The following is a 24992-nucleotide window of genomic DNA, read 5'->3' on the forward strand; positions in this document are numbered from 1 at the left end:
AGATCTTTGTCAATGATGCAATTGTATAAGCATGTCCTCACTATTACATGGGTTAAAATTTGAGAACATGTATATATAGTATGCAGAAAAAAAAATCAGAACTGAGTTTTGCCTGTAACCAAAAGTTGAAGTTAATTAAGGAGCCTATTTGATTAAAAATATACTGTATAGTTATTTTTGTCATATAGTATTTTCTCCATTTTCTACAGAATTAGCGAACCGAGTTGAAAGAAGAGTGTTACCCATGCAGCTTACAAGCCAACTGCCAGAATACTTTTTTGAAGCCAGTGCCTGAAATTTTTGGTGGCTACCTATGAGTAATACATTCCCTCACATCTCAAAACAGACCTCTGGCTATCATGAAGCTACAGCACCTTACATCAGCCCCACATTTTCTGTGGGCTTTTAAATATGTAGGAGGAAAAACAAACAAAAATATCACAGTCCATGATGTAATACATTAACAATCATGATGTGTGGTACTTGGAAATATTAGTAAGTTCTTCACTGTGAGGGTGGTGAGGCACTGGCACAGGTTGCCCAGAGAAGCTGTGGATGCTCCATCCCTGGCAGTGTTCAAGGCCAGGCTGGATGGAGTTCTGAGCAGCCTGGTCAGGTGGAAGGTGTCCCTGCTTATGACAGGGATTGGAACTGGATTGTCTTTAAGGTCCCTTCCAACCCAAACCATTCTGTGATTCTATGATTGCTGTAAATAACTATGAAGCTTGACATAGGACTAAATAAGATTAAGATCTACACAGTGGAAGCAGTCTCCAAAGATTTGATAGACAACAGCAATCCAGCACTCTGCAGAAACCAGTACAGGATTTCCACATTGCTATTTCCCTATGGGCAAGTCCCCAGGATGTTAGAGGAGACCAATTCCTACCTCATATTAAGGGCTTGAAGTAGAATTTCAGACTGTAGAAAGTTTGCTATACTAAATCAGCAGCTGGAAGAATAAAAGACAAGGAGGGTAATGTGTGGCAGGATCCACATCCTACCAGCTGTTTTTCATCCTGTAAAACTCACAATCACACTTTCTGACCTCACCCTGTTGCAGAGTGAAGGGATTTTCCAATGTTGAAGTGCTGACACACAAGACTAGTAACTCAAAATGTGTTTGGCAAAGAGGTTGATAAAACACTTGGAAGACAGAGCTTCAGGAAACCACCTCAACAGGCATCACTTCCCAGTGCTGACATCTCGGTGACATGATACTGTGCCAAATCTTTAGTTTACTGCCTAGTCTGGCACCTTCTTGAGACTGTAAACTGAGCATAGAATCTAAATTGAGCAATTGTTTATTACTACTTTTAGAGAAAAGGCAGCAGAAAGGTTTTGGTGAGCAAAGATACCTGGAGCAGCTTATGCTGAATAGAAAGTGGTGTAAGCGATACTGACTGTGCAATAGAACACCTAAGGAACAGTAAGAAAATTCATTCCAGGAGTGATGGCAAACAAAAAAACAAGGCAATAATGAAAGGCTTGGAAAAATAATGTAGCTGCCAAAGCAAAGTGAGGAGTCTTCAGTGAGGACTCGGGGAAAAACGTTATCCCCTTGAAAAGCCAGTGGTGCTCTGTGTAGTACCTAGAAGCCTCTTGTTCAATTCCCTCAGTCCAACGATATTTGATTTATGAGATAGTGAAAGCAGTTTGCTATAAAATGCCCCCCAAATAACTTTTAAAGGTTGTTAAAGTTATCACCTCCCTTATAGCACATTTGAAAATGAAGTCACAAAGCTACCTGATAAAACACTTATGCTATAAATCCATAAAACTATTTCACAAATATTATGGCAAATAAAAATAATTTTGATTTTAAAAAAGAAACCAAAGCAGAAACCAACAAATTACACACTAAAAATATCCCTCCCAACCTTCACACAACAGCTCCATCAAGTTGTTCTGGTCTAGTGGAACGTGTCCCTGCATATGGCAGGGGGCTGGAACTAGAAATCATCTTTGAGGTCCCTTCCAAACCAACCATTCCACAGGTCTATGATTCTGTACTTCATGCATCCTAAGATGTTCAAAACAACATGACATTAAAATGTAAGAAAAAATTTTGTCTTGACTGGTAATACTCAAAAAAGGGTATGAATTTTGGCCTGGCTGAACACCCATGAAGTGCTGATTTTGCAAAAGTCAAGCTGATTTGGTCTGAATTTGTGTGCTTTCCTTGGAGTCCTTTGGAAGGGAAGCAAGAATAAAATCTTAAACTTTTCCCTGATGTAAACTCAATAGCTTGTTTTAAAATATTGTTACTTAAATACAAACTTTGGTTATTTCCCCAAAGCACGCACGAAGAGTCCAGTCCAGTCTCAAGCTGCTGAAGGATCCCAGTCTGAGACAGAACTGAGAACAGTGGAGACAGGTTTCTGTTAAAAGCATTTGCAGATGTGTACTTACTTTTTTGGGACACTCTCCCCTCCCTGCACCTATAATTAGGAGGGATACACATGCTTTGAAGTTCTCCTTTGGTTCACTTTGAGGCAACCCAGTTCCAACATGGCTACAGAGATTTTGGCACAGCTTCACTTTAAGAGACAGCCTTTGCAATTAAAGAGTTCCTGCTGGATTTGCTCTGCCAAGTATGTAATTGGCACTTTTGCTAATGCACTTCATTTCAACAAATTGTAAACATTTTTCTCGATTTTGTTTACCAATCTTCTTTGAGTGCAAAGACATGCATATTTCTCCTGCTAATGCTATGAAGTGAATCAGATAAGCATGTTTACTGACATCTTCCAAGCTGCTTTTATTAGTGGCTCAGTATTAAGCTAGGAGGGAGGAGAGGAGGGAAGCAGTCTCCCTTCCTGGGGGAACTCCTTTGACCAGGACTTTAGAACCACTGGCTAACCCTGGTTGGCTTTTCTGGGTTAAGGACAGGGTGGCACAGGACTTTGGCTAGAGCTGAGATTGTGCCAATCAAATGTCAATACACTCAACCATGACAGATAAGGCTGCTCCTTCACTCAGTACTGAGCAATTGAGGCTCAGGTCAAGGAAATATCAGTAATCTACAAAGATAAAATGCACTGGAGAGACAGGAAGGTGGGGACAGAATGTCTCTTCATTCTCTTCTGCCTGCAATTTCTATCGCATCCCAATCTCAGTGTCACTCCTCCTAAGCAAGCCATCAGATCCCTCAATTTAAATTAAGCATAAAAATCCTTAATAGAGACCACAGATAAATCAACATGCCTTTAAATCCTGGACTAGTATTTTAAGTCTTCCAGAACCATAGAATTATTAAATGGTCTGAATTGAAAGGGACTTCAAGGATCATCTAGTTCAACACTCCTGCCATGGGCAGAGATGCCACTCCTTAAATGAGATTGCTCAGGGCACCATCTAGATTGGTCTTGAATAGCTCCTGGGAGAAGGCATCAGATACATTGCTAAAAATATTTGCATTTATTTCCTTCTCTACACCTTCCCTCAATATTCTCTTTAGACTGGGTCCATCCTCTCAAATTTTAAAAGGCACTGGCTTTCTCTCTTTGCCCTTATTCCTTACATAACCAACAGCACCAATATAGCAAACCATAAATTCAGCAGTGAGGGGAAGCCAATTTCATTTTAATTTAAAACCAATTTAATTCACTCACACTCTCATATCCACATACTCATAAGCACCTGGATGTGCATGGTCAAGTAGTCAGCATGAAATTCAGGTGGTAGACTTCTGAATCCAGGAGGTCTGTCTAGGACTCCTTGTGACAACATAGAGAAAAAGGGACACCAGCTATAATGCTGTCAGCAAGAACAGGCTCACTCTGGAAGGTAGGGCTCCTGGGGGGAGATATTAGAATTAAACCTGATAGGATTCTTTCTTTATCCTGCAGGTTAAGTATGAGAACAGCATAAAAGCAGGAGCAGGCGTGATTACATAACTGCAGAGCTGGGATGCTGCCAGCTGGGAGCAGAAGCCATAATATCCCCTGTGGGCAGAATGCTGAACACCACAGGACATTTACATCCCACTGTAACTTCCTGCAACCCTGGACTTCACTGGCACCAATGGTCTACAGCTGCTGATTTCCTTGAAGTAACATTACTTAACCTAAAGAAACAGTTAAATGCATTTTATTCACCTAAAAGTGGCGTTTCTTCTCTTCAACTTATAGAGCTGGTATGTAGTTTTGGCTTTTTTCTTGGAACTCCTCAATTGGGCATTCTCCCTAGAGATCCCTATGTCATTGTGCCTCTCTCTTGTTACAGCTTTAGTGATTGTAACGTGGTCCATGGTGAAGTCTTCCTTCCTCTCTCCAATATGGGCTTCTTAGACTGCTACCATGTCTCCATGGCACAAAGACAGCTCTTCCCCTAAAACAGCTTGTGAAGCAAGAAATTAAGATTATAGCCACAACTCCAAGAGCAACAACTAGTTCCAGGTAGCATGAGAGATCTCAGATGTTACTGCTGCACTAGGTAACAAGACACACGAACCAATTCTGACTACAGATATTGAATACAGGCCACATACTAAGGAATTTTTGTGCTTATAAAGATGGCTTTCCCATTTTGTTAAGGTTTACAAATGGGGTTTAAGGCATTTTTAAGCAGGTTTTTTAAAGTCAAGGAGCATTAGGACCAGCTGTAGCTTGTTACAAAGCTACACATCCCTTGTCCCCTCTGCAAACACAAATCTATAATAAAGCAAACTTTTGCTCACTATTGCTCTACATCCATCTTCTGTCTTTTCAAGCAGCTCAACTGGCTGTTTGTGAAAGAAGGTGCAAATATGTCACAAAATCCATGTAAATGGGAGGCAATGCAAAGGTAGCTCAGCATGTCCAGGTTGTGAAGCAAAACAGCTCCAGCTGGTGAGAGACTGAAGCACACACTTGTCAATGGGGCAAACTTTGAAGAGATCAGATAGAATAGATATGGGCAAAAGGTCTGGAAAAGGGATTACACAGGTAAAGAGCAGAAAATAAAAGTTGTGTTAGGATCTTTTTAAAAAAATAGTGATGCCAAATGCAAAACAAACAGATATTAAATAAGAGGCAGCAATAAATGTTTCTTAGAGACCTAAAGATTTGTGTTACAGAGAGGATTGTGTGCATGCTTGCTGAGAATATGAGTTTGTCTACACAACTATTAGTAAATTATATCAACCCCCCCGCCACAGAAAAAGGCTGAGTGAGCCTTCAGTTAGTATAAGAGATAAGAGATCAAAATGGTAGGCGAGAAACCATAATACCCAGACACCATCAAAATCATAAAATACTTCTAGATCAAATACTTATCACCCTTTTGATGCATAAACACATTAGTGACATATTTACTATTACAGAAATCTGGCAGCAAATCAAATTTTTAAAAACTTGTCAGAAGGAATCAGCAATGCATTCAGAAGCACTGACCACTGATGTGTCTGTACCAAGTCACTGTGAAATGTGCAATGTGCACACAGACCTATCCAAGCCACACACAAAACTCCCATTGACTCAAGTTCATCCAAGACTGGACTAGAAAGGTGCACAGAATAACCTTAAGGAGATGTCTGAAAGACATGCCTCTGTGCCATGGGACACGTCTGCTACTAACACAAATTTAGGAACTACTGGGGCAGGATAGATCAGATTTCCATATGTCCATGGACTAAAACTACATAGCACAAAGCCCAGCAGAATAATTACTTCTAAGCCCTTGATGTGACAACTTCAAGTTAGATCAGAAGCAAAAGTTTCCTGGAAGAACAAAAGGCCAGGTTTAAGCTGAGTGGGCTCTGTTGTAACAGCAATTTCTTATGAAGAGTTACCTGCTCTACACAGAAAATCACAGCACTTCTGGATGGGCATTTCTGCCCCTCCTGTCCTACATATTCACTGTGCCTTGAAACATGACCATCTGTTGGAAGAGAATGAGGAACAACAAGCAGCTTTCAAAGAGGTTGTTAGGAAAGGGAAAAACTAAGTCTCAAAAACGAAAGCTTGTTTTACCAGGGTCTCCCCCAGAGAGATCAAAACCTTCAGAAGTCCACTTTAAAAAAGTTAATTTAAAATGGTATATCTCAAAGCAAGAGGACAAGTTCAGTATTTGAATTTTGCAATGCCAAATGTCAATATCAAAAGATTTATTTTTAAAGCACAGAATGGAAACTTGGTCCTCTTCACAAATTCTGAAGGAAGATCGTGCATTAAGCAGCATTGCTCATTCAAACAGCTGAGTTTTAAGTCAGTTAAGAATGACAGCCAGTAGGGAAGAAGAAAACATTTTAGATTTCTAAATACTGTTTCTAGTTTCTACTCCTTAGCACTACATCATGCCTACAGTAATATAAAAATTGCAAGTAACATGATTATGCCGAGGGCTATACACAACCTCCAATGCTAAATCAGAATAAAAAATAAACTCCCTGTTTAAATTTTTCATTACAAAAAATTCCCCAGATTGAGAAGACAAGCTTTCAGGAACAAATTCAGAGAAACTAAGCAGGCTGAGACATGCAAATATCTGACAAATCATGCACTGCACACACACATTGTACTGAGGACTAAAGACCTTCATAGACTAAAGTGCTGTGTTACCAAGGATAGATGTTATCAAAAGAGCTTTTAAAACTGCATTTCATTAAGAGTTGCTAAATTTTGTTTTAACTAGCCCTACACTGATTTGAAATCTTATGTTTTGGTTCCACAGAAAACTTTCATATCCCTTACTAGAACACAAAGTCTGGGAAGCAAAGAATTAGGCCCCAAGCTTTGTTGGTTTTATATACAACTTTATTTTGTCTTTATAACAGTATTTGAGACTGAACATCCTAGCTACAAAAACTTCCGTTGGTATTTCTTTTTCTCCTCACCTATTAAAAATGGCAAATAGAAAAGCTTTAGCTGGTACCAAACCACGCGCCAGACAAAAAAGAGTCAGTAAAGACACTCTAGAACACAACCTTAGCTGACAAGCAATACAGAATTCCAACTTGATTCAGCTGCTTGAGGAGATATGGGATCCATCATCTCAGCAGCCTGAAGTCAGATTACTTTCTAACTAGTTAGATGACCTTTCAAATGTATCACACCACATCACTCCCAGTCCCAGGGACAGTACTGTCTCTGCTTATTATAGCAGCCAGGATGAGTTTGAACTTGCTTTTAATATTTTCTATTCATTCTTCAATACACAATTTCTTTGTGCCATTAAAAACAGTATTTACAGTTCAGTCCTGTCCCTTTACTATTACCAAAGCCTATTTCAAGGATCCAGACTTGTTTCATGCTCCTCAGTTTCATCAGGTAGTTCTTCAGCAGATGCATCACACACATTGTCCTGGCCATCTGCAGGCTGATTTGGCTCATCAGGTTCCCCAGCTGCAATCTGAGTTGTTTCTTCTTCCTCTTCTTCCTCAACTTCCCCGTCATCCTCTACATCCATCTCAAACATCCTGACGTGGCGGAGGTTGGAACTTAGCTATAGAGACAGTAAGAAGTTCCTATTAATGACTAAATAAGCAAAAAAACCAACAGCATTTTAACTGTCAGCCAGTAGCTTTGAAAATAACCTTTATCTTTGAAATTGAGGTTTCAAGGAAATTAGCAACTTTTTTATTGCTCAACAGGCTGAGAAGTAAAGCAAGTTTACCTTCTGTTAAAGTTTTTCCATCCTGTGCTATTAGACATGTATGACTGACACACTAATAGCAGATTTTGAGAAAATAATCTATTTGTTTAAAAAAACAAAAGGGTAACTTTTAGGTTACCACTTCAGTCATCACACCTCCTTTAATAGGTTTTTTCAGAAATACCCTACTTACCACACAAGAAACTTTTCTAATGCCATTTACAGAAACATACTGAGCTTTCATATTCTCCAGCACTCTCCACTGGCTCTCCAAGAAGACAGTACGTGTGGGTATCTCACTGCTTCGCTCATCCAGCCTGCACACAGCACAAAAAAAAGCACAAAGCTGGGTCACAAGAAACAACTGCTATTCTAAGAAAAACATCCAGTTTCCAATGTCTAAATTTCATCATATGCAACAAGCAAGTAAGCCTCTGAAACCATTACAATGTCACTACAATACTATAGAGCAGGAGATCCAACTGTAGAGATACAGCATGTTCCAACCAAGTTAAAAACATTCCAGCATGTGAGAAGGAAGTTGTGAATCTGATCTTCCACAAGAAACAGCTAGAGCAGGATGTGGGTAGCTTTTCTTCAAATCTCTCCTAGCACAAAGAGGAGTTTCCAAACACAGTCCTGGATGAAGTGCCTCCCTTTACACAGAAGTTTGGCCTCCGTGACCTTTCAAATATGCATCACTACCCCACTCACAGGGACTGTATGAAGACACCCCCACCTATTACAGCAGCTAGGATTAGGTTGAACTTCCTCTTAATAGTTTCTGTTCATTCCTCAATACACAATATCTTTGTGGCATACAAAAGTTAATTGACAGTTCAGTGTGGCTCTTTATTTTGAAATAAAAATGCATCTTAAGCAAACCACCAGAGAAGAATGGGAAAAAAGTAAAAGCAAGGGACATAGACCAACTAAAGGATTGGATTCACTGCTTGAACTACATCAGCCTTTGTCTGTGTGTTCACTTTCACCTGATGCTCTCCTCTACCTATGCCAGTACAGACAGCAGTACTAGTTCTGATGCTTTAAGGTTAAGCTGACAATATTTGTGAGGGTGACTACCAAGGAGAGATCAGGAAATGCCTGTGCATTTTATTACAAGGCAGAAATATATGAGCACATATACTGAAAACATCTTAAACTGAAGTATCCTGACCAGCAAAATTAGCATCTTCTAAAGAAAGGAAGATTTCTGATTCTACAAGGTGTCTTCAGCTGATCCTTACGTTTCCTGACAGTCAGGTACAGAAGCAGAATCAGTATCAAAAAAGCCAAAACAAACCTCCCCAAAACCACTAAACAAACTAGATAGGAAGCTTCCATCTCCCCCATCCTACTCTCCTGACAAAAAAGAGTTTCTGTCTTTAAAGTATTTACAAATGCACAAAGTATGAATAACTGTACACAATTATAATATTTGCTTCTTTTGCTTTTCAGTTCTGCTCAAGCTTTTTCAATACCTTTCCATGGAATCCCAATTGAATTTCCTATCTTGGTCCTCATCCGTATATACTGAAGATAAAGGCAGCTGAGCCAAGACTCTCTCCTTGCCCTCTTGTTGCACACTCTCTTTCAGAACTACAGTTATAGTTTCATCATCATAAAAGTGAGCATCCAAACAACTGTAGCACCTATAGGAAAATAATTTAGAAATCATCAAATAATATAAGATAAATATTTTAAAGTTGCACACCACTCATGTTAAAAAGTATTCAGCACTTAACAGTGAGTTTTATTGCAAATAATAAGAGGTCAGTTGTGCAGCTGTGACACTAAATGATAGCCATAACCTGGCAGACTCTGTATCATGCAGGAAAAAAGATTCTGAAGGGGGAAAAAACAAAGCAACTCACAAAAAACCCTTACTAGCAACCCTCACATTTCAGATGAAACATAAAAAACAGTAAACATAAATACCAAAGAAAATTTGGAAATACAGCTGAAGGTACTGAGGGCAAATCACATCTGGCTTTTCTACATGAAAAGGAGGAGTTTAGACTATCATATGCCTTGTAAGATGGCTACATTCAGGCATACCAAGTCTTATCTTGAAGAACATCACAGAGATAAACACCACCTGTTTCCAGTAAGATTTGCTCCTTGCACATATGTTAAACGTTTAGTTCTCAACTGGAAACTAGAATTTACATGACCTTGAGATGAAGTGCAAAATAAGATTTGCAGGACTCTGCAACTTCTCTGCAACTTCATGCACCTGTGCAATTTCTTACAACCTGATTCACCCAGGTAAGTTAACCTCAAATGTAACAAATCAAGAAAACCACTAGGAAATAAAATCTTTTATTCAGCAATCTGCAAGAAAATTCAAATATACTGACCTGGAGTCTGAGCTCTCATTTATACTACTGTTCAAGAAGTTTCCAAACTCTACTGCAAGAATCCCATTACTGACAGACCTAGAACAACAAGAGTTTATTATCTCAGTGACAAAAATCCTTCCCTTCACTACAAATCCAAAATCTCTAATGGCAACTGTGGTACAAGATAGTGTAAAAGCTTATCTAAGCTTAGCACAATACATGGCTACACGCCAAAATTATGTGATTGGTGGCTGGAACCTTTTCAATTCTTCTGCTCCTCAAAAAATGTTACTAATGGAGTCAAATGGAAAACTATATCTGGTTTATGGGATACAGTTCTTTGCTAAATTCCTTGCTCAAATGTCCTAGTCTCAGGCTCATTTTGTTACTTGCTAACTCACAGCAAAAGAGGTTAGCTTATTTTAGGTATCAATGAGGAAGGAACTAGAAGTTACCACAGGGCAGTAATTCTGTCATCAGCAGCTGTCAACTGGAAACACAAAAGATAGTTTCACCATGTGCTTTCCTTAGCAGTAAAAGTGCTTTACAAATTCCCACTCCATCACAGTCTCACCCAGTTCACTGTCTCCTCAAATTAAATGACAGATTATAAAAATCAGGATTTTACAGAGGGGGAAAGTTTTTGTTGTTTTTAAACCTAACTTGTTTCAGCCATCCCACTGACAGAATACAGCTTGAACAGTTGTATCAGCACAACATTTTGTGACAGACAAATCACATTGAGGTACACAGAAACTCCTGAAGGTACACAGATCCACACCCCAAACAAGATGCATTCTATTTGATGCACCTGTGAGTGCAGTCCCCATATTTTCAAAAGTATTAAATTACAGACTTCAAGACATTAATCAAAGATTACTATTCACAAGTAAGACAAAGCAACACAGGAAGAAGGATTCTCTGTAATTTTTCAGTAGTTTGCACAAACAAGTAATTCTGTTAGCAGCAATCTGATGGAGTCTGATTCTTTCCTTATCCCAGAACCATCTTGGGTCTTGAGATTAGATTTTCTGAGTCTAATACCACACAAACTTCTGTTGCAGTTTCCTGCTGCACTTCTTAATGTACTCCTCATTTTCTCTAGTATCCAAGAAAGATTGTATTCACGGTGGTCATTCCTTGTTTTTACAAATATATTTAAATTGCAACTGTTCAGATGTGGCAAAGCTCACATACCACTTTTCCCCTCTTTTTGTCTTACCTGGAAGTATCAGTATGTCTCCTCAAAATGTGTATTTTAGAAATAGAATTTTCTAACATAGTGAAGAGAACATAGTGTAAATTAGATGTTTTGTCATTCCACCTGCAATGTGGGGGAAGAAATTAAAATTTAGATCAAGTTTTAGTAACTGGCAACAAGGTAACATGAAACAAGGAATAGCAACATACTTACAGAAATGGTAATTTAAATAACTGAGGTGTGGAATCTTCACTGCAAAGGAAAAAAAAAACAGTTCATAAAATGCTACTCAGGCTTGACTTTTAGTTGCACATTTCTTTAGCTGCTTTTAGTAAAGAAATACCTTTGAGAAATTTTGTAGAGAGAAATGCAGACTGCTTGATGCACTGACTTTCCAATTACATCCTAATAAATATAACAAAAACAGGCCATAAAATACAGGCAGTTATTCATAATTATACATGTTTTTAAGACAAAAAAACCCCAACCAACCAACAACCTCTTAGTACATCTGAAAGAAAACCCCACCAATATTTATCCTGGAATAAACATCTCTAATGCAAACACTACTGTCACTTCATACAGTTGTTTCATGTTTCTCCATATTAGACTAACGTATTACCAAGTAACACAATCATCTGGTGCACAGCACACACACACAATTAACATTAAAGCCAGATTCCAAAATCATATGAACAGAATATGTTAAAAAAAACCAAATCAACTCATTGTCATTTCCCACAATTTCAAAGGTTTGAGATACCCCAGAAGTGAAGCTAGACTATACCTAAGTTGTAGGCACTCAAAGGCAAAGATTAAAGCTTCAGGCCTTGCTAAGCATGACTGCTACCTTCAGTTGACCACTATCCCTAAAAGAAAGTTATAATTTGTAAAAACTGAACTTACTGCTGGCTTTTGTAAACATTGATCAATGATCCCCTCCATTTGCCTTTTGACAAAATGCAGTGATTTCTCAGGATAGTAGGGAAACAGAAGTGGGCTTTCTGTAAACAGTGAATTTAAAAAATGTTTGCATCTCTACACAAGCATATTACACCATTATTAGCTCTAAAATCAGATTTTCTAAAGACTATTTCCCCCCAAAAAAAGCTACCATTTTCCCCCTTTTTATTAAATTAAATAGGCAGAAAAAGGCAACTGTGGCAAGTTCTATTATACACAGCTTATGCTGTCAAGGTTTTACAGTCTTTGGTTTCTAAAGTTAAACATTAAATTTAAATATTAAAGAATAATTATCACCATCCGGTCATTATAGTCTCTTACTTCTTTTTCACCACTAATTAACAAAATTGTCTCAGACTCCAGTGATACTGAACAAGTTAGGACATTTCCCCCAGGTACAACAAACATAACTATTACTTTCTTGATCTGGAAATAAGATATCCTAAAAAAAACCTCTTTTGGGATTCCTTCCAAGCCAATACTTCTGAGACTGGTACAGAAAAGATGAGAAATTCCCAATACCCAGAAAATGGTAATTGACGGGGTAAGCAGCTACACAAACCCTGTGCAAAATAACAAGGCTCATTTGTTTTATTCCACTCAGATGAAGACCAATTCAATAACACTACAGAAGTAACTCATAAGAATGAAAAAAGATAACTCTTCTACATTTGTTACATTCTACATGTATTTTGCATTCACTTGTTTTTCATGAAAGCATATTACCTTTAAGATGAGTACTATCTTTAAGAAAGTTAAACCACTGGTTTCCCTCTGTATTAGGTGGTGATACAAGGTCATCATCTTCATCTTTCAAGTACTAGAAAAGAAACACATTTTTAAGCCTGCAGTTTAAGAATGGAGAACATTAGAATGCACCTTCACTATTGCCCCTAGCAAGCAGATGAAACATTTCTTGTTAAATTAACATGCCATAGTCTTAAAATTAAATATTCCGCCCCATCTAGAAACAGTAAGAAAAATCAACTATGGTTTAAGATCACATGGTGATATTTCCCTAAGAAACTTATTTTTAAATCAAGTCTGAACACAAACATTTTGAAATGCAGTGATTAATGCTACACAGATAATATACCAGTTTTAATGAAACTAACTTTTAGAGTTTTATTTTATTTTATAGGCTGCAAAATGTTTTTGTCTTTTCCTAAAAATACAGCATGTGTAAAGTGAAACTACAAGGTTTTAAACCCTCATACTCCTAATAATAAGGGGAAACAATTTACTCTCCTTTGCCATTAGTGGTATGTGCAATACAGAGCAAAAGAGACAGGGGAAAAAATGTGGACCCAGCTTTAAAAGCTTCTCTGTCTAAGGATTAGTCATTTATTCTTCTTGCATTTATTGCTTAGTTCTTTACCTGGCCAACTCTCTCCACATTGAAGTATTTTCCTTTACGATTGTAAAGATCTGGTGCCTAAAAAAATAATGCAAACAAACCCATTATTTAAACACAAAAATAATGAGAAGTAGTGAACACAAAGATAATAAAATTATTTTATTCTAAGATTTTTCAGACTCAGCTACTGTCAGCAAAAATACAATCAAATATTGTACTTGGAAAACCAGTATCACTGACCTCATTGAAGTGCTCAGTAAGAAAATCAGCAACAAATGTGATATCTTTTTGAGTCATCTAAAAGGAAAAAAAAACACTGAGAAAAGTAAAGAGTAAGAAACACATTTCAATGAGCACAGAACACACGTTCTGTAGGCTGCACAGGCACAGCTCCCTCAGCCTGTGCTCACAGGGCAAATGTTCCAGCCTCCAATCTGCTTGAAAGTGCTCTGCTGAACTCATGCCAGACCATTCTTGTCTTGTACAGGATGGTCCCAAACTGGAGATGCAACCAACAAGTGCTAAATAAGAACAATAACCACTTCCCCTGACCTTCTGGCCACGCTCTCATTACCACAGCCCTGGCCACCTCTGCCCACCTTTGTCAGGGCACACTGCTGGCTCATGCCCAGTGAGCACCCAGTGATTCCTGCACCATCTTGGCAGAGCTGCCATCTTCCCAGCCACATGGGCTCTAGCAGTGCACTCACAGGGGTTAACCCACCCCACAACACAACCTTGCATTTGGTCTTTCATGAACTGCAGGAAGTCCCTACCTGTCCATTCCTCCAGTCTATCTACTTCTGGAAGGCACCTCTGCCCTCAAGTGAGGGCAGTGTGATGGTGGCTGTAAATTTGATACAGGTATTACGATATTATTATATTATCCTGTCAATGTATACTACCTCTCCTCTACAGGGGCATTGATAAAGACATTAAAATCTCACTCTGGTTAACTTCATCATTTAGGGCATATAAAGAGCTGCTATACAGAGGCCTTGCATACTAAATACAGGTAGTGTTAACAAAGAAAATAGAAAAAGTAATTAATGCACAACAGCATATTAGTGTGAATGTGCAGCCATCAACTTTTTAAAAAAAAATGACACAGACACTACCCTTTAAGTTCTAGAACAAAAAGAAACCTTTAATTCTGCTTTCAAGATGAGCAGAATATAGAGGATATCACCATTTATCAGAAAATGTTACTATTACCTTGTTCAGCTCTGGGAGGACATGATCTTCTGACATCCTCAACATGGCTGAGGGAAAAATTATATTCTTATAGCATTAATACTGTTTTCCTAATATTCTTAATTTTTCACATGTATGTAATAAGACACTGCTGTTAAAAAAGGTTAATTCATTAGAAGCAAAAGAGCCTGGAATGAAGAATTACAAATTGAGACTGAAATTAAGTCTCTCTAGTCTCACTAGCTTATATTACAAATCTTGAGTAATTTTTATCTTTAATCTTTTCCAACTGCATTCTACCCTGTACAAGACTGAAACAAAATTATTATGAAAAGGGCTCATAAGAATATGTTCATGTCCATAGTAAGAGTACTAAAATGGATATATGTAGAATACATGAAAACTGTCATGCTCAGAAAAATGTGTTTTAAGAGAACTGCACAAGATTAATTTTAAAACTGCAAGGCTTGGATCAAGTTCTCTGTTTAGTTTGAAATGAAACAAACAGTGAATACAACATTATGACAGAGAACTTTGATAGTTCTGCATTCTACAATTTTTAAAATCAGAACTATTATATTCCTGATAGTAAGTCCTAACTATCTGGTAATACTACTTAGTTTTTGTAAAGTAGTTCTAAAAAGATCAAATAGAAGTTATAAACTTATTAATAAATACTTCATAAAAACAAGCAGGCTAAAATACAGTGTGTTTCAATTCCTTCTAACATTTTCTCTGCAGCTATCCAGACACAACTGAAGGTGGCTAATTAAGTGCATGTGGACATTCAGAGACTGTTTACATCTGTGCAAAACCTTACAAGTAACTAGGCTGCCACAGGAGAAAACAGCAAGTAACAGAGAATTAGGCTATACTTCATATTTGGTGTAGATAAAAGTACTTTCGTTTTTCTCCAGATCAAGACCAGCAAATTGCTCATGAGGCAGAAAATAGTTTGGAGCAGCATTACAGGTCACATATATACTCACTCTACATCTACATAATAAATTTAATTGAGAACTACTGAATTTATAATCTGTGTTTAATATTATAATCACTCTTGCCTCATCAACCATATCCCTTTACATGTCCAAAAATCTTCTGTGATAGAAAAAAATAGATGGTTATAACTAAGACTGGCCTAGTTAATTGCCTGCATTTCAATGCTTACAGCATAAATCATACTGGATGATTACTATGTGACCAATCTTACCAACATAGAGCCATCGAAAAAATGCCTTGAAGTTTTTCATACTACTGTCGATCACTCTAAACAAGAAACAAGAAAAGAAACTACAAAATCTGACTGTCACAAGCTGCTCCAGGCTTAAGTCCCACCTTTACCACAGAAAGCACTGTCAGATTTTTTCAAAATGCCCAATGCAATGTTTCAAGTAAGACTATTCTTGTGGTATGAGTCTGACATGCAGTCAGACAAGATAAAAGCTCACCACCAACAGAAAAGTCTTGCTCTCCCAACCTCCTCTATTCCCAGCCCATGAATCTCCTCCAACACAAGACTGAATAGGAATGTTTTTTAAACCCTCCAGACTTTATACTTACTGAAGCAGCTCATTTGCCTTCAGGATGAAAGAACCAACAGCAGTAATAGCCTCTGAAAAAAAAAGTTAACTGTTATTATTAAGCTTTCAAAAGTGAAATCAGAGCAGGTAGGTAGCACACACACTACTGTACCATCAATTCCAGATGCATCTAATCCCAGAGACTCATATTTTTGTTTCCATAAAGCCATTCCTTTCAATTCACTCAAGTGGTATAAAAGTGCCTCAGAGCCACTAGGAAGACAGAGGAAAGATGTATAATTTTTCATTCACCCTCTGGAAATTCAGTGCTCTGCTGCATACTACATTTTTATCATTTAATGTGCAAAGTGCAAAGCTTTATAAGGTGGTCTGACATGAACAAGAGGTAAGGTATCACTTCAAAGAAAAGCAGATATTGTCCCAATGACACATAAAGTTAGTGAGAGTATTTTGCACCGATCCTATAAAACACATCAGGCAGCAATTTACAGGTGATGGATGTACCATGGCGATTTTTCAAAATATTTCACTAGTTCTCTACTATGCAAAAGTAAAATAATAGGTTTTGCCATGATCACAGTCTCTGTAGCAGCACACTTACAGAGAAAGCAGCACCAAGACAGCACACTGTCCTTTAACAAAGCATATAATATAATATAATATTTAATCTATAATTTATGGGAAATTCTGTGACTTACCTCTGCAAATGACTTATAACCAACTTTTGTATACTGGAATAGGAAGACTCTATGGACTGACCAAGTTTTTTTAAACCCTGTTAACAAAGAAATACGATCATATAATAATGTTCTGTTAACATAAAATGATTAAAAGATTTTGAACTAGATTAGTTTAGTACGTTTAAAAAAAAGTTAACGTACCTTTACTGTCAGTTGGTTCATTAGTAATGCCTGAAGTTCCAGACTGAAGAAGGTGGGGAGAGAACCAAACAGGCATTTAATTTTGTGTTTCAACATCAAGTGCAAAGGCATACTCAGATAAAACAACAGTAGCTACCTTGCTTTGCCCCATAACAACAGCTGCATAAACTCATCCTGAACAGAAGTGGTTGTATTCTTTTCCTGTCAGTCAAAATGATTGAAATAGATTGGTGAAGAGATTAAATCCAGGCTACCAAATTATCTCACAAACACTCCATATAAAGTATTTCAAAGAACCCACCCATATCTTTGAATGCTGAAATTAGACTACTGATGACTGAAAATTTTCTGATCACTGAAATTTTTCTAGTATTTCAAGTTATCTTCAACTGCATTACCCAGTAAAATTTCTAAGCAGTTTGCCATCACCAAGAAACCATTTTAAAAAATAAATAAATTATGTGATTCATTAACTTCTGGCCATGGTCAATGAACATAAAATTTAAGCAAATCCAATAGCATCTTAAACATGGATAATTACATGTGCTCTGTTGAACTAGGCTGTAAGTGTTGTTACTGAACATTTATAGTAACCAGTTTATCAATGACTTAAGTACAAAGAGCACAACCTTGAATAGAAAGCAACTGATCAACAGCTGGGAAATCTGAAAGCTATGATTTTATAAAAATTCAGAATAAATAAAAGTATCACAATACAATTATGCTTGATTGTACACAGGTACCTTCAGCATCAGAGCACTTGACTCACAATAGCTTTCAGGCTGTCTCTGAACTTAAACACTTATCTGGAGGCATCATGCTTAAACATCAAGATATGCAGTAGACCAAGAAGAACAGCAGAACTACAGCAAAAAGTGTTTTTCCAAAAGGATGGTTAATCCTACAGTACCTGTACAAACTTTGTTAGTCGTGAATCCATCTGCATCAGTATTTCTTCCCATGCTTCACACATGCATGTCAGTGACAGCTTTATATACTGTAATACAGAAACAGTATTATTATTATTAACAGTATTAGTATTATTGTCTTTCTCCCCTTCAACAACACATGCAAAAAAGAATGTTACATTATAAAGGGAAGATATACTGTAGATCTTATATAAAATTTATTATCAGATTACAAGTTGAAGCACTACATTTACTTAAGACCAACTCAAGCTTCCTACTAGAAAACATTTATTTCACTTGCATTAAAAAGTCAAAACTGCAAGAGCCACAAGACTAAAAGGATGGTGTAACACAACTGTACCTGTAACAGAGTTGAAATGTGAGTAAACTTCCGTGCCATTCGAGTTACTTCAGGTAGGTAACTTGATAACAGACTAGTGTCCAACTATTTCAAATGAAAAAAACAACAGTTAACAGATGATTTGTCTTCTAACAATATATAAATTACAGAAATGAAAAGACAGACTGGAAAGACCCACAGAAAATCTCTTAGTTCTCAATTTCTTAAGGCTGATTTTAAGAGGAAAATGCATTTAATTCAAAGAAGCAATAACTATTTTTAATACATCTATAAAAACCCCTGATAAGGTTTCACATTTGGAGCTCTAACAGTAATAGGTTTTAGAATGACTGCTCTGGATAGATAGGATAATCAAAAGAATTGCTGTTATGCCTTTCTGTGCAGAATGAAGAAATTGTAACTGTAGTTGAATAAATTAATGTTATTATAAAAGCAGTACTTTAAATGCCTCAGATCACCATTGTCAGTCTCATGAGTGAAACTACATGTTAACATCATAAATTCAAAAGCTATACTGGGGTTAATTTCAGAATGGTTGGAACTGGTAGCTTTTGCTTTTTCTGCAAATAATGGGAAAACAATAAAGCTACTAGAATGCAATTTTAAATGCAGCTTTACTTTTAAAAAACATTTAAAAATTAGTTTACTTGCCTGAAAATACATCATCTCTGCTTCGCTGTCTGATGAGCTTTGTATCTCTGTAACAACTGACAGTGATTTCAAATCACTAGACAAACACAGTCCACGACAAGAACCTGCCACCTGAAGGATTCCAGTTTACAAGTTAATAAAACATTCATTTCCTCTAAGACCTATTTACTGCTCTAACACATTGACACACAAAGATGACTGTTTTTACATGTCATTGAACACAAAGTGTAATTTTCAGCTACTGCTCAGGAACAAACCTGCTCTTTTTACTGTGCATTAACAGCAAACTTTGAGACAATATGTTAAATTTTCTAGTTACTAGTTAATGTCTTTCCATCAATAACCAACAACCCAATTAATTATTTTATTTAAATTCAGCAGCCCAGTTTCACCTATGTGTAAGCATATTTTCATTCAATTCAGCAGCAGTTTGGCACATTATGAAGAAAAAATGTGGAAAAGAACTAAACGTACCCCATTTACTGTAGCAATCTTGAACATTCCATAAGCATATATCTCAATAAATCCTGAGCTGCCACCAAGGACAAGAGCATTAAGTCTATAAAAATAGAAGAATGTGTTGATAAGCATACTGAAAAAAATATAAAAGCACACAGATATAATTCTTAATACTTAAATTCCATCCCTTAATAATGTTCCTCTAAAGAATCACTGCACTAAAGAAAACATTGTGTTACCTTCCATGATTCAAATTAACAAGTTAGCTTGGATTTTAGTGATAAAATATGCCTTTAACATTTATATTAAGAGTATCAATTCCTACACTAACTGAGAGAATAGGGAAAAAGTAGCCCAGTTTAGTCACAGAGTCTTTATTCACTAAAAGTAACAAGTTTCTAGCAACCTTCCCCTTACCAATGCAGGCTGTAAAGCATTATTACAAAGTTACTTTGAATTACCCTGATTGTAAGCACACTGAGTTTGGCACACTCCCTCAGTGGCACTCCTCATACCTTAAAGGCAATGAACATTTGAAATGGATACAGCAGCAATAACAGCCACAGAAGTAACAACAGCATTAGAAACAGAAACCCAGTTCAAAGAATACAGTCTGGGACAGGTCTATGTTTTGCCCATTTATTGACACACATGTGCTACACTGGCTTGGAAAAAAGCCTACAAGTATAAAAAAATTAACTGCAACTTCTACCTGTTATATTGAAGCAGAATGTCTCTGTTGAAGTCAACAAAGAACTCAGGAAAACAGTATCTTTAAAACTTTTGGTTTGATTGACCGGATGAAGGGAGCAGAGAAAATTCACTAAGCTCCTACACCACAGACAGCTCACTCTCTCTCAAGCAAGAAAATCCTACTCTAAGAAAAGTTATTGAGTTTTAAATAGGAGTAACTGGTGATAGAGATGTAGATTTGAATTAAGGAGGGTGGTTCTGAGTGGTGAGACTGTAAGGAACAGTGAAATGGAAAAAACAAGGCACAGACATTAATTGTTGTCCTCAAAAAAGCAGCACAAGGCACTGCACAAAGCTAGCCTCACTCTGCTAAATTACACTTTCACCAGCTGCCCTTCATGTGTTTCTTAAAAACATGTTCATTTCAAAGTAACACTAGTATGGCTAGTTTCAGAGCTACTTTTAAATTTAGATTTGTCATACTCATACAAACCCCTAGGAATTCTCTGTATAGAGCAAGCATTCACAAACGTCTCCAAGACCAGCTTAAGTAACACATAAATCAGCCTTCAAATACACTCCAAGAAATCTGCTAAGGAAAAGAAGATACAACACCAACAGCAGCTGCTGATAAAGTGCCTCTGAAATAAGGGGGAAAAATGACTAATGGAAACTTTAATATAGTCTTTGAACTTTATCTTTGTACATAAAAAGATACTCCATATAATTTCTCTGAGACTTAAAAAACAATTATGAATAACTTAAGAGTAAACTTAATTATCCATTATTTTATGCCTTTAAAAGAGCAACCAAATAAAAAACCTCTACCAAAAACCCACAGCTAGAATTTACCTGACATCACCCAGAAGCTTCATAATCTCATCTGACTTTTCTTCACTGAAAATACAAAACACGTGATTAGGGCTATGTAGTTTGTCTCAATACCAGAAAACAAAATAAAACAACAACAAAAAAAAAATAGAGAGTTATAACATGAAAATTTCTTACCTAAAAATTTTTGCAGTAGTACTGTAACTGAAAACAAAATAATTACTCTCAGTAACAATGATCAGACATCTGTAGAGCATTAAATAACCGAAATAATAACAAATAACAAATGGTATTTCCTTAAGCTTACTAGTGTAACACTTACTTTTTTGGTAGTGCTGGTAATTTAGGCAAAAGGAGGTTTGATTCATCTTCAGCATTGTAAAAGGAAGTGAGAACACTGAAAAAGACATAATACTGTCTTTATTACCTAAGCTATAAAAATGAGAAGAGACTTTCTTTTCAACTCCAGAGTTAAGAGTATATATTCAATACTTTATGTATATCAAAATTACAAATATCAGAGGATAGTCCTTTATAGGACCTTTAATAATTTACTAAGTAATCAAATTAATAAAAGAACTGAAAATCTTTTATTTCCAGTGAATAAAGTTTGTATCTGCTGGGTCAGAGGCTTGTCACCAAATCCTTCATTACCTGTAATGCAGTTACTGTCAGAGGCTTTCTGTTTAAACTCTCTCCAAACCTGCAGTACAACCTATCCACACCTCAGAAGAGCTAAAGACACATTGCAGTGAGAGGAATATCAAAGCACAATACTTAATATTCTTAAATATGTCAGAAGGACGAGATTCCCCATAAAAAGCTAAGCCTATTCCCATCAGGAGAAGAATATTAGCATGGTTTAAGATAGTCATTTTCTTGCCATTTTAAGATTGATGCTTTCTGCAGGTGAGGGTGGAAATCCTCAAGTCAGGAGCTTACACCATCTGCCTCCTTTATATAAATGTTTTATTTAATTGTGTTCTTTCACTGTCATATAGAGGATATCAGAGGTTTCTTTAAGACAACAAAAATAGGGACCATGATATCCTCCAGGTCACAAGTGCTGCTGAGAATTGTTAACTAGGGATAATCTGACTTCCTGAACAACAGAATCCAATTGGAATTGGATGTAACACCAAAGACACAACATGAAAGATGTAAACACCAAAATAAAGACCTTGAAAACACAGAAGAAAGATTTAAATATAATACTTATTCTAACAAAACAGATGAACATAACATTATTATAATTAGTTTAATAAATTGATTGGTATTGAAGCAAACTGCATCAGAAAACAGGCTGCACAAGCTAACACTAAATCAAGCAGCTCTTTAGAAGAAGAAGCATCAAGATCATGCTGATATTTAATGCATTACCTGAAGAACCACAAGACTAAGGTATCAGCACTAAAATAAGCATATGAAAAGTGTCTATTAAAAAAATGGAAAATTTTAGCCAAGTGATGAAAAAAACCACACAGCGGTGGAATAGTGTATTACTTTATGTGACTGCTTGTAACATTCCAAGTACAAATCATCAGTAAAGTGGCATTACACAGCCTGAGATATACTTTTCAGACTCACCTGCTTTCCTCAGTTACTTCCATCCAATGCATGTAGGTAATAGATAAGTCCACAGAGAAGGAGTGCAAGCTTTCAGGCTTTTCTACATCACACAGAATAATCCGCTTGGTATCAGCAAGGCCAAAAGCCAAAACTAGAGGAAAACAAGTAAAATGTATAAACAATCAATGTGCAAAACACTGTATCTTACACTGACCTAGAAAACAATGTGCCTTCAAAGCCAACTACTGGACGTTTTTCTTTGGGTGTTTACAGTCCTTCCAAACTCCCATTTGAAATCTACTTGATGTAGTGAAAGTTTGAACTCTTGTCATGTTTTAGGTGATACATTTAAGCCAAAGGCCTGATTTCACAATTATTTACCTACATGTTGAACTGAACATGCTTCTATCACTTCTAACAATAGTTCTGATAAAGAAGAGGCTTCCAATTTTGCAAACTTGAGTCCAGTATTATATACAAAACCATCCACCAGAAAGGTTTGGTGGACAAAAACACAAATTAGGAGTTGCTGAGCAACTTTTGCATCACTTTCTTGCTAACTTTCTTCATCCATAATAGCAAATAGCAGGCAGAGGTTTCTGTATTCACTTCCTTATAAGCACAGGTAATCAGCCTAAAAAATAAGTTTCTTAAAACAATATAGGTAGTTTTTATCCATATGTCATGGAAGAAAAGTGTTCCCGTTCTCCCACCTCCAGTAATCAAAAATTAACTGATTTCTGGCATAAGTTTATTAAGCTACTAATTTCAACATTATTTCTATTACTACGGAAAAGCACTTTTTTTTCTTCTCTGATCTATAATTAGAGCAATTTTAAGCTGTGAAGTTTTGCCTATGCTAAGTAAGCTAAACTCTTCAATCAATCCTGATCAGACAGTTTCTTTCTCTCCCAATAAACTTTGTAGCTCTTGTAAAATATCCTGTTTAGTTAGGCGGTTAAATTTTTTTTTTTTGCTATACCCTGAAAAGCAGCATTTGGGACATAAATCTGGCTTACAAATCTTTCTTGCAATTGCATCAACAGTGCTAATCTCTCTATTACAGTCAGTGAACCCACATAAAATTAAGCCACCCTTCTCTTCAAACAAAATTTACTTGAACATTTCCTTCACAGATGAGAGGTATCATCATTCATGATTTCCCATGGGCTTTTATCACACCATATCACCTCATATACTTGGCATTACTTTTGCCATCTGGTCTCCAAGCAAGAGCAGTCACTTCTTTTCCTGTATTTTCGTTTGGAGGCAAACTCCACACACGTTGAAAGTTTGCAAGCCGATGAAGTAAAACCTACAAAGCAAATGCATTAAAGACAAACTTAAAACACATTCTCCTATTAATAAATCAGTTCAAGATGCACAGAGTTTTCTACCAGTTTTTAACTCCTCTGCTTAAACACCACCTGCTCCTCTAGCAGATAATTCACTCCTATGCTCTTTTAGAGGCAGCACAGTTTACAGCAGTATAGAGAAATAAACTGAGCCTTGCATAAGGATACAAAGTCCTAACCCACAGTGGTTACCCATCACCTCCCTAGCAGATAGCCTGAAAGCACAGGTCTTGTCTTCATGCATGATCACCTGCTGCAGTTTCAGGGGGGAAAAGTATACTTATAAGTAGTTTTAATTTAAATAGGAACTTTCACGCACTTTAAAATCCCACAAACAAGCAACAAGCGCATCATAAGTGCATTTGCTCGGAAATTAGAATGGAAAAAATGAAGGAGCAGTAAGGATTAAGATGCTTCATTTAGAAAATTGCTATCCCTAAACGCCTGGCCAGGCTCACGAGAAACAGGCCCCAAGGAACAGCAAAGGCATCAGGGCCTGCAGGGGGAGGCAGCGGCCGTCCCTGCCGCGCTCCTCGCCCGGCAGCCGCACTCACCTCCCCCGCTCGGTTGGCCAGGGCGATGAGGTCCCTTTCGGGGGACCAGGACATGAACACGACCTCCTGCGGCAGCTGCTTCTCGCCCACCTGCCTGAAGGCGGGCATGGCTGCGGCTCCGCCGGCTCCCGGCTCCCGGCTGCCGCTTCCGCCGCGCCGCTTCCGCCGCCGCAACCGGCGGGGCGGGGCGGGCTCGGCAGCGGGGCGGGGGAGCCCTGAAACGGGGCGGGCCTCGGGCGGGCCAAGCTCTTCCCGCTCCGCTCACTTACTAAGTACTATTTAGTACTAAATAAAGTACTTTTTTTTTTTTTTTTTTTTTAGCCCCTTTTCCATTTGGACAGAAATTTTAAAAAAATCACAAGCCATCCTGTGAGACGACTGTAACTAACAGAGACTGAATTCCTAGAATTCGTTGCCTTCCCGTCATCTACACTCTTCCTCCCTAGCCCCACGTCCTCCAATACCAAATAAAATCAGAGCATTCCCCAGTACCTCACCTCTCAGCAGTAAGCCCCTTAAGTAAGTCCAGCACCCAGCAAATCAGACAAACAGCT

The 24992-nt window shown here is 37.4% G+C and overlaps 1 protein-coding gene across 2 annotated transcripts; it reads right to left on the reverse strand.

Moving 5' to 3' along the window:
* Positions 1-7092: 7092 nt before the first annotated feature.
* Positions 7093-24618, reverse strand: ANAPC4 (anaphase promoting complex subunit 4). 2 transcript variants are annotated; one of them, XM_056489512.1, is made up of 28 exons: positions 24439-24618; positions 23739-23844; positions 22548-22680; positions 21283-21357; positions 21138-21164; positions 20982-21026; positions 19452-19536; positions 18978-19088; positions 18327-18410; positions 17968-18054; positions 17194-17258; positions 17058-17100; positions 16875-16951; positions 16328-16428; positions 16196-16247; positions 15846-15901; positions 14654-14700; positions 13679-13735; positions 13460-13516; positions 12808-12901; positions 12025-12122; positions 11462-11523; positions 11332-11370; positions 11140-11241; positions 9936-10013; positions 9057-9227; positions 7769-7892; positions 7093-7425 (listed from the first exon to the last, which is right to left on the reverse strand). In XM_056489512.1, exons 1-28 carry the CDS (start codon positions 24544-24546, stop codon positions 7210-7212), a joined length of 2400 nt encoding a protein of 799 aa, XP_056345487.1. In that variant the 5' UTR covers positions 24547-24618; the 3' UTR covers positions 7093-7209. The 2 variants fall into 2 exon arrangements, with proteins under 2 accessions (XP_056345487.1, XP_056345488.1); XM_056489513.1 differs by lacking the exons at positions 23739-23844; positions 24439-24618 and adding an exon at positions 23647-23663.
* Between the last annotated feature and the right edge of the window lie 374 nt (positions 24619-24992).

The sequence above is a fragment of the Oenanthe melanoleuca genome, chromosome 4 (genome assembly GCF_029582105.1).
Source record: "Oenanthe melanoleuca isolate GR-GAL-2019-014 chromosome 4, OMel1.0, whole genome shotgun sequence".
Lineage (NCBI taxonomy): Eukaryota > Metazoa > Chordata > Aves > Passeriformes > Muscicapidae > Oenanthe > Oenanthe melanoleuca.